Genomic DNA, 11,109 nt, shown 5'->3' on the forward strand with positions numbered 1-11,109 from the left:
GGTATTAAGGAAGGAATTATGGAATGCATACCCGCACGTGAATTAATCCAACGCGGGGGCGCTGTGTTATCAACTTAAGCGGACGTCCCTGTAGCCACCGCCTTTTCAGAAAAAGCCCTAGCCGCCCCGACTCAGCCTCCTCCATAGATCGGTTTCCCCTCCTCCGGTCGGTTTCGCCGACGTCGGGAGGAGTGGAGACCCGATCTATGAGTGAAGTTTTTAATAACGGAATTGCTAGAAATCAGGAGCCTGAGATTTATTAAATCTCAGTCACCTGATCCTATCTGTGCAATCTTACATTTCTGTGATAGCCATCCTTTTTCTCCATAGGTGTTGTAGGCTGTTTTTTTTTCCCGTGGGATGCCACTCATTATTGCTTTGTGAAGCGTTGATTTGCTTTGCGTCTTGCCGTGTCTTTGTAGCATGTGGCGTTCAGTAATTTTTTTTTTGCCTTTTTACTTTCTTTTGTGCTTTGTTGTTGTTTTGTGCAAAAAAGAAATTGCAACTGCGAAAAATATCCTAGGCTATTGGATTACGTTTTTATTCATGCCACTTTAGATATGCATTGGCTGAGATTTTTCTCAGTTATATGTGGGTCGTAACTAAGATTTTACTAGTTGCACGTGGGACGAAAGTGAGATTTTTCCAGTTACGTATGGGGTCGTAACCGAGATTTTTTTTCCAGTTGCATGTAGTCCACACCTACCTGAGAGGGACCCCAGCGTGAGTCCACCATCTCGAGATCCTCCGCGTAAGACAGCGTCCGTTAAGCGGAACGGTACGCCGCCTAGGAAGAAAGCTAGAAAGGAGAAACAACTGCCGCCCTGCGAGAAGTTACCTTGGGAAAAAACTCCCGAGGAAAACGCGGAGGCCGTTCAGGCCGAGTTGAAAAAAAAATTTGCACCGAAAGTGCCAGAGATACCTTTCGAGAAGACACTAGATCCGGTGAAAGTTGTGCGTACCGTTGAGAATCTATATGACCCTGTACCATCGCCGCCATCTGACTATGCGCGTTCTATTGAAAGGTCGTATGACAAGATGATCGAGGCGACAAAACCCGTTCAATCGGGTATCAGGGAGATAAAAGGGATACACCAAGTCTACCAGCTCGGACAACAACCCGTTCAATCGGTCGCCCCTCTCAAGGTGTTTGACGGGAAGCCCGTTCAAAGTTCTCGACAAGACGCAACTGATTACGCCTTCGCTGAACGAGCATATCAATTTGTTCAAGGGAAAGATTTGGTCGAGAATCTCAGGAAGGTACCAACATGTATGCGTAACTTGCATTCGTGGTACCTTAATTCCTCAAAGGAAGGGATCGAGACTATCATGGTGCGAGTTAGGGAAGAGCACTACTTCCAGGAGTACTGTGTGAACGTTGACTTCGCCGAACTCTTTCAGTTATATAATCTCCGGGCCCTCGACAAATCAATCATCAGTTGCTATTGTCTGTAAGTGATTTATTTATTTAATTTGAGAAGTCTTTAGCTCAGCTCGTTCATTGTCTGCAGATTATAATCTTTTGTGCGCTATATTATGCAGATCGAAGATGCTCGAATGCAAAAGGGACGATATCACAGACATTGAGTTCATTGACCCGCACACAATGCATGTTAAAACCATAGAAGATCCCCTCTATAATAAGGATACACCGCAGACTTTGCTAAGGTTTTTGAAGCGACAACGTGACAAAAAGCTAATAATTTGGCCTTACAACTTCGAGTGAGTTTTACTGTCTTATAACACATTATATTTTGCTCACCGTATGTCAAAATTTTAACTAATGACTTATATATATGACACTACATATTGAAACGTGCGTAGGTTTCACTTTATTCTTCTCGTCATCAATATGGAAATTGGAGAAGTTGAAGTCTTTGACTCACTAAGCAAAAAATCGGAACTATACGTGTCTTGTTATTTAATGCTCAGAAGGTAATTTTAATTCTTATCGGTTTGTTTCGTTAATTTCCTGCTTTGAACTAATTGATGACTCTTTTATGCATTTTCTTTTGTCGAGCAGCGTATGGCAAACTTTCATCAAGGAAGATACGTCCCGTGAATGGACACCGAAACTGCGATGGCGTGCGAAAGTAAGTAGTACTACCTAGGTCCACACACCTTTAATTATCATACTTGACTATTGTTTGATTGAATTATATTCTTGTAAAGAAATGCCCGCAACAACCACAAGGGACCGATCTCCGTGGATTCTTCGTTTGCGAGTACATCCGCAGAATTGTCAGCGAGAGAACGAATAATGAAAGAAATAAAGAGGTACAAAAACAATCTTCACAAATTTGTTTTCTTATCATAAGTTGTGCTGAGTTTCAGTAATAGTTGTTTCATGTATTCATTTGTATCTTATTCTTTTATAGTTGGCAAGAAAGCGGAACAAGCTCTCAATCGATGACCGCTTCATAGCAATAGGCGAGGAATTGGCGGGATTTTTCCTTCGGGACGTCATACCACCATTCGCGAGTACCACTATGAATGAAGATGTACATGTTACATATATAGTTGACTCGAAGAGTACCACTATGCTACATGTAATAGACATATATAGAGTACGCCTCGGAGAGTACCACTATGCATGAAGATCGATCTTCATGCATAGTGCTACTTAATTTGCGATCTTATGCAATTACATGTGTGTTATATTATATGCACCAACTTGCTATGCATCATCTTGATCTTCATGTACTACCTAAACCCAAACGCGTTTCGGTGCATCGACGCGATATGAAACAAACCGATATCCCTAAACCCCTCCAAAAACCCTAAAAATCCAATTCTCGCCGCGGCAGAGATTTGGGCAAATTCCCTGCCGCGGGTGGGAACCTTTGGTACCGGTTCGTATTACCAACCGGTACCAAAGCTCCTTGGCCCTGAGCTCTCCTGGTGGCCCACGTGGAGGCCCCTTTTATACCGGTTCGTAAGCAACCGGTACGAAAGGGGGGGGCCTTTAGTGCCGGATAATTAATACCGGTTTCTCAACCGGTACGAATGCCCCTCTGGAACCGGTATAGATGAGCGTTTTTCTACTAGTGAACGCCGTGAACATGTGCCGGTCGCCGGTCATGTGGTTGCTGGCTCCGGTGTCCAGGTACCACACGTCCGGCGCGCCTGTCTTGGGGATCACCTTTTCCTCGTTCAGGAACACCTGCTCGTCTGCCGGCGCTTCGGCGATTTGAATCGAGCCGATGCACACCACCATCAGCAGAGAAGGCTGATCCTCGCTCGCCTGCGTCAGGTGCGCCTCCTGCTTCCGCTCCTTGCGCGGCTTGCGGCAATCGCGAGCATAGTGCCCGACGATCCCGCAGTTGTGGCAGGCGCCCTTGACACCTGTTGGCCCACGGCCACCGCTGGACGAGCCGTCCTTGGACGCATCGCCCTTCTTCTTGCCGTCCTTGTTCTGACGCTTGTCGCTGCTCCTGCCGCTGCCCTTGTTAGACGACGTGGGCCGCGATGACCCGCCGCCTTTCTCCCGGAGCTTGGCACGTTCCATCCACTCCTCCTCAGTGAGGAGCAGACTGCCAACGGCGCCGCCGACGATGTCCTTCTCGTACCGATCCTCAGCAGCGTTGATGCGCCCAGTGAGGTCCTCGATGCTGAGCGTGGAGATATCGACGAGTGTCTCGATGGAGAGCGCGATCTGCGAGTACTTTGGCGGTACGACGCGCAGAAACTTGTGGACGGCGTCTTCCTCGTCGACTGCTGCCGAGGGTCTTGAGGTTGGCGACCAGGCCGCCGATCCTCATGGAGTTATCGAGGACCGATTCCCCACTCTTGAACTCGATGTTCTCGAATTCCTTCGTCAGCGACTGCCGCTTCGCCTGACGAACGCGCTCACCTCCCAAACACATGGTCTTGATGGCGTCCCAGGCATCCTTTGCCGTAGGCTTGCGGGTGAGGGAACTGATCATGTCCGTGGGGACAGACCGCAGAATGGCCTCCATGGTCATCCTGTCCTCGTGGTGCTCGACCATGCCGTGATCGACGGCGTCCCAGATGTACCTGGCTTCCATCATGACCTGCATCAACACAGACCAGTCGATGTAGTTCGTCTTAGTTAGCATCGGCCACTGCGCCGATCCGGAGTCCCTGACCTGGGCGGCGGCGACCTTGACGGAGATCGTGAGTGCGTGCTGCGCGACGGCGTCCTCGACCCGCCCGCGGCACCACTCCGCGTTCTCGCTCCGTCGTTCGATCCCGCCATGGCTCCACGAAGTGCTCGTTGTGGCTCTGATACCACTTGTCGTCGCCGGACGGCGATCTGCGGCTGCTAACCTGAAACTCAACGCTATCTGAATGTTTTGACACTTGGGAATTTTTGTGCCGCGCACACTAACTGCGGCTTTTCTTTTTTTCTCATTCCTTTATATCAGGCTACATGCAAAGAGGATCAACTAGCGATCCTAAACTCTCGCCACTCCCAGCACCTACCAACGTGCCATCCCACGAGGTTGTGCTAGAGGAGGTCGTGTGCCCGGCCGGCGGACATGCTCACACACGCACCCATGGCACGTACACGCAAAGGAAAAACAAACATGCAGCTAAACTAGCTATGACACAAGTGATCATGCTAACAGCCGTCTCCTCGTGCGCGGCGCGCTCTGCGGTGGCGCTCCTGATCAGTCCCAGCATCCACGTGGCGCGGTTCTTGGCGTCGTCCACGTCGGTCGCCGCCCCCATCTGCTCCACGAGGACGGCGGCGCAGCGCTCGTCGTCGCCGCCTGCTGCCGCGGAGGCGAGGTGGCGCGCCAGTGCGTCCCTGGCCTGCTGGGCGCGGTACGCGTGCACGGCGGCGTTGATGTCGCGGCCCGAGGCGGCGAAGCAGGCCTCCAGGCCGCGGGGGTCGGCGTCCGGGAACACGCGGCGGAAGGCGTCGAGCGCGTCGAACGGCGGCAAAGGAGCCATGGAGGTGGCGCAGGGCACAAAGCGACCGCGCTTGTTGGCGAGGTGGGGCGGCGCCGGGGACGGCTCGTCCAGGAACGCGGCCACGCAGCGCTTGCGGGAATCCACGGCGGCGGCCATCTCGTTGTTGGATCGGAAGGATTCGTCGAAAATGTGTGCGGCAGTCTTGGGTTGGCTCCGGATACTTATGGTTGGGCGGGACGGACGAGACCGAAACGGTTTCGAACTCGCGCGCGCAGCGTTGAGTTTACGCCGTCGGTGGTCGGTGCATGGGACTCGCCGCTCGACATGGAGTCCGTGTGACACACAGCTGCTGACTGGCTCGCCCTCCACTACTTCACAGCGGCTCGATCTGGTTTGACCTCTCTTCCCAGGTGAGAAAACAGGGGTATCCTAATACCCTTCTCTTCCGGTTTCACTCAAAATCATGTACAGTACTGTATTACCTTTGAAACTGGATCAGTATCATACGCATGTGTTCTTTTGATTCTGTTCGATTCTTCATTTTGTTCCTGCCAAGCAGTTGTTCTAAGTGAGAACTGAGAAGCAAATCGAAATCTCACCTGTTTTGATCGAGGACCTACATCTGTCTCTGAACGTTTTGCAGTTTATGCTAATTCTTTTAGTACTACCCTGTGATCTTGCCTATAAGATTTGATATAATGCTGATATTAATCACTTCGCCATGCTCAAAATATCTCTCTTATTATATCCTGATGGTATGGATTGAAAAATAACATGAATCATGTCATTATAGACCAAGCCCACATGCCAGAACAATTTGTGAGTTTTCTCATTGCTGCAAAAAGATGGTCCAGCCGTAGAACTCCATATCACTTCTTATTGGCAACTGATAGTTGCAGACTTCAGTTGTTACAGGTAAATTATCTTTATTCCTTTCCGGTTGCATCAATAGCTTCTACGGTTCTAAATTTTCTTAATCCTTATCTGAACATTTACAATAAAATGGAATAGATTAAAGCCGAGGATAGATTAGACATTTGCTCGGTTCAATTTAGAGATTAAATGGAAACCATATATTCAGAGTCATTTTGTTCGGAACTAGAAATCTGTAAAAATTGTGAATGGCAGTATATTCTATATGGTTTTATTAATTAAGACGTGCATTGCAGGCTAACTAGTTGTCACCAATTTGTTTTGTATGATGATACACACAGCCTTAAGATATGCAAAATACATGGGCATTTTAGGAACAGATGCAGTCCCAAAGATAAAACATACAACAACTTTGATTGTTACTTTTAAAAGGATATGATAGTGCACAGATAAAAGAGTATAAATTTATAAATATTTTCTTGACAAATCCAACTATACCATTTTCACTGGAAAAATCATAATAATCCTCTTACAAATTAATGGTTCGGACTGAAAAAGTTGAGGGCACGTTTCTAGGACACGATATATTTTGGAATGAAGATAGCATGTGGGGTGTTTAAAAGGACACCCTAACAACACATATATTATAGAAAAATGAAACAGAGAATATTCATAGGTGGTAAATATTCAGAGATGGGGCTATTTCATGATAGATGACAGGGAGGCATGGACAGATCTTGTATCAGTGGAACTTTGTCAATCAGAATTCAGAAGGATGCTTAAAAACAGACAAACAAATTGCTCTAAAAAGGGTGAATAGAGATAAAGGGAAAGAAATTTGCAATTACATTTTCCTAGAAAGTGGGCAGGGAAGCTCCATCCATTTCATACACATGAGCTCATGACTACTAAGCTTTTCTCGACGTGTTCTGAAATGGCAATTCCAAGCAAGAACAAGAGGCCTCCAACAACAAAGCACTTGCAGACCACAAATATAAGGCACACAGAAATAGCATGGGTTGGTAAACAAGAAGAAACATATTTGTCTGCAAAGGTACATGCGGTTACTTAGTGCTTTTATCTGTATCCAAGGTAGATCCTCAAACAGATGAACTACAGTTGCATACACATGTGTTAACAAAAGAAGAGTGCAACGCATAGCTTATTATACTTTTGTGTACAGGTTACAACTTACAACATACAGAGCAGAAAGGACAAAAGATTTCTCTCAGACCAAACAGCTTATTAACAGTTGACTGTGAGAACTTATTGCAGCTTCTCAGTGCCTCGACAAGTCTAGGAAGATAACTTCATTTGCCCATGGAAAGATGTTGTGCATCCGCTGCTCAATTTACAGACTGTAGTTCGAGCAAATGCACAGGCAGTTCCGAGCAGCACAGGCATATGTACGTAGGAGCATCGCTAACAGGTTATCCACATGATTGCGCTACACATAACACCAGCTCCTTTGCAATCACATAAAAATCAACTCCTTCGCTATACTGAGAGCTTTCTCTCGACCAAATAGCTTATCAACAATGGCCACCGCGAACTCTGTTGCAGTCCCTGGAGCTCTGCTAGTGATAAGGTTACCATCGATAACAACCCTGTTCTCACAATGGCTCTGATCTGTAAGCAGATGTGCCATGGGTGGAAATGCTGTCGCCTTCTTGCCCTACAATGATGGAAAAATCCTCTAAGTCAACTCAGCCTAAAAGTTAATGAATTAACCTCGGAATTTTGGTAGTAATGTGTTTACTGTTCTCTCTACAGGAAACAAGACGCCGTACGATCATAATGATTTATGATGCACATGATGTGCATATTGTCATTAAGGCATACAACTATACAAGGGAGTACCTTCAGTAAACCGTGAGGCTCGAGGACATGAGCTGGGGAAGCACATATTGCACCATAAGGTTTATTAGATTCTGCCTGTTTCTTTAGTAAATCAACAAGCTTCTCTGTACTAGCAAACTTTTCAGCACCCAGTAAACCACCCTGTGTGCAACAGACACCAGTGTCAGTGAAGTACTCTCAAATGTTGCACTATACAAGAAGAAGAATTCTACAGCTGTGTACCGGCATGACAATCAGATCAAATTCCAGTTTAGCAGCTTCATCCAACATCATATCAGCTACTAGATTAAACTTGTGGCGACGGGTCACGATTTGCAAATTATCCTCAACTGACGCAACGATAACATTTGCGCCTGCTCTACGCAAGATATCTATTAAATTTAGAGCTTCCATTTCCTCTGAGCCATTAGCCACCGGCACAAGAACCTGCAGGGGATATAAGAGAAGAAACAATGATGCATGTATATTAAGCCCAATTCAGATTAAACTTCGTAATAAGTGTTAGCAGTAAAGCATCATATCAAACTCTGCCATATTGACTAATGTATTTACAGTGGTCCTCAACAAATACATTCCACTCCTAGCTCCTGTCCATATCAGTCAATTCTCAAATGAGCCAATTACTTGCAAACTAATAACATATGTTTTTTTTAGTAATATATTTTGAAAGGTTAATACAAGAAGACACACATTTAATTTAAGGCACTATACAACTCATTTGAACGTCTGTGACTATCCGCTTCCACATTAACCAAATAAATACACTGATAGATAGATTATCTAGATAGATTATCTATCTGAAGGATTAAAATATGCTGATATGAATTAATGATCATTCTTAATGACTAAGAGGGACTCCCTCCGGCACTTGGGATCAGTGCCACAAAGCAATTGTGATATCGATGAGGATTTTTGCCACATGATCAAGGCAGGATGGATAAAGTGCCGGCAAGCATCTGGGACCCTATGTGACAAGAGGGTCCCACAAAAGCTAAGAGGTAAGTTCCATAGGACGGCGATCAGACCCACGATGCTATATGGAGCGGAATGTTGGCCCACTAAACGACAACATATCCAACAAATGAGTGTCACAGAGATGTGATGTGCAGCCACACAAGAAAGGACCGAATTAGCGCATGAGGTAATACATGATAAGGTAGGTGTAGCATCGATTGAAGAGAAGCTAGTCCAAAACCAACTAAGGTGGTTTGGGCATATCCAGCGGAGGCCACCAGAAGCACCAGTGGGGTTCTAAATGGCAGGGAAAATAGTAGGAGGGGCAGAGGGCGACCAAAGTTGAGTAAAAAGGGACTTGAGAATTCAAATGTACTTAGATATCTAGCGCGCTCTTGACATGAAACACAGGAGTTCCTTAGGGAAGAAAACACAAAGTAGCTCTTGACAAAATGTCTGTAATCACATACATTTATTTTAAGGTCGGCATACAAGGACTGCAAGAGAAAGAGAATAGAGAAAGCAAGTCCAGGAGAAGGTTGCACTTGGTTACTCTTGCAAAAGGTTTATCAAAAGCAGTACATGAAACACAGGTGTTCCTTTCCTTGGGGAAGAAAGCACAAATCAACCCAGAAGAATGGTCGTCCTTTTCTTAACAAGTGGAATTCATTTTGTCTCATACCTGAGGTGTACCACTGCATTTCCATTTGACCGGATTAAGTTCTTCGGTGGCATATTCAGCTCTGTCTTGAGGGCTGACATACTAAATGACAAAAAGAATTCAGAAACAATAGATAGTATAAGTTCAAGTCACTGACATTGATGAAATATGAACACAAAAGGTTCCATTATAGAGCTACTAGCGAAAACTTGATACAAATTATACATGATCTTATTAACAGAATGGAAGGGTGTTTCAGTTAGCACGTCAGATGATACCAGCCCCGCGGGAGTAAATACAATCCCAGCGTACGATACTTAAAAAATTGTAGGACGAAAGCAAACAAATCATTCAGTCAACTGATTCACATCAAATCGGCAAAGGTGTGCATAAGCAATTTCTAGCTTCTCACTAATGTGGGCATCGTTCTTTACGATACGGGATCATCTGTTCCGGTTACAATGTAAAAAACAGAACATCAGTTAGCATAGCAGAGAGAAAACAGATGCAGGTTGCTTACCAAAGGTCCAGCAACCTCCTCCATCTTGTCTTTCCCATATAGCTGCTCCACCAAAGCAAGAGCAAACTCAACTGACGTTCCCGGGCCCTGGCTAGTCACTGCATTCCTATCCACCACCACTCTCGAGTTCGCGGGGATCACATCAGAAGGGAACTTGTCCATGAATGACGGATAGCAAGTGGCCTGAAGTAACATAACATAGGGTGCGGATCTGTCACCACGCGCGATCCATCTTTCCAGCAAAACCACAACTCATAACAGTCAACAAGATAACTTAAATGTGGATCACTAATTATTCACCTTTAGCCCTTTGAGCATGCCCCAATGTGCCAATGCCACTGCCGGCGCGGCGCAGATGGCGCCGTAGAGCCCCCCTTCCTCTGCATGCTTCTTGACCATCTTCTCCAGTACCTTGCAATCTCTGAGATTAGCCGATCCCGGCATTCCCCCCTGCGCCGAGTCAACAAGCGGGATCAATTGATCAGGCCACATCAAGATAAAGAAACACTAGTCTCACGGACAAACATTTGGAGGTTACAGAGAGCGCGAACACCAATGGAACAGTAAGGCACAGACTGGGCGGTTGTTAACTGAAGAAAGAAGCAAATTTGGGGGCACAAGGAGAGTGTGGTTGCCGGACGCACCGGCAGGGCGATGAGGTCGAAGGCCTCGTCTTCCAGGTCGGCGACGCGGCCGTCGGCGACGAGCTTGACACCGTAGGCGGCCTCCACGAGGAGTCCCTCGTCCCCGGCGGGCGCCGAGGCGACGGTCGCGACGGTGATCCGCACGCCGGCGCGGTTGAGGACGTCGGCGGTGGCGGCCGCCTCGATCGGCTCCGTGCCGTTGGCGACCGGCAGGAGCACCCGCTTGGCCGGGGCCGGGGCGGCGGCGGCGGCGAAGGCGCGGGAGAGGAGCAGGCGGCGCCAGGAGACGGCGCGCCTCGCCAGCGAGGAAGAAGCGGCGGCCATCCGGGTGGTGGGGCGGGATTCCTGCCTTGCTCGGCGGAAAGGTGGTGCGTTCTGGAAGTCTCGCGTTCTTGCTTTGTTTTCTTTCCAGCGAGAGTACAGTACAGTAGTTGGTTTTGGGTTGGAGCTTTGATTTGCTGAGGTGAGGGCGGACCGCCGGTGCCGGAGGCAGGCAGGTGTCAGCGAGTCTTCCCGTCGCTGTTCGTCGCTGTCCATTTTCTGGATAGACTAGTACTAGTGGATTCTTGCTGTACTCGATTGGTACCTCGTGGTTGTGGATGATTATAGAACATGTCTAACGCACTCTATTTTTCTGCCCCGTAAAACGCGAGTATGAGTCCTGTATTTATTTTCTAACGGTGAAAACTTGTTCGAGCTAGCAGATCCCGTATCTC

General features: G+C 47.2%; 1 protein-coding gene across 1 annotated transcript; it reads right to left on the bottom strand.

Annotated features, from left to right (window-relative positions):
- Positions 1-7,063: 7,063 nt before the first annotated feature.
- LOC124661281 (protein DJ-1 homolog A-like) lies at positions 7,064-10,717 on the bottom strand. The gene is made up of 7 exons (XM_047199144.1): positions 10,394-10,717; positions 10,050-10,199; positions 9,750-9,932; positions 9,251-9,331; positions 7,837-8,040; positions 7,615-7,755; positions 7,064-7,429 (listed from the first exon to the last, which is right to left on the bottom strand). The coding sequence occupies exons 1-7, from the start codon at positions 10,715-10,717 to the stop codon at positions 7,229-7,231; spliced, it is 1,284 nt and encodes a 427-aa protein (XP_047055100.1). The 3' UTR covers positions 7,064-7,228.
- Between the last annotated feature and the right edge of the window lie 392 nt (positions 10,718-11,109).

The sequence above is a fragment of the Lolium rigidum genome, chromosome 6, assembly GCF_022539505.1.
Source record: "Lolium rigidum isolate FL_2022 chromosome 6, APGP_CSIRO_Lrig_0.1, whole genome shotgun sequence".
NCBI lineage: Eukaryota > Viridiplantae > Streptophyta > Magnoliopsida > Poales > Poaceae > Lolium > Lolium rigidum.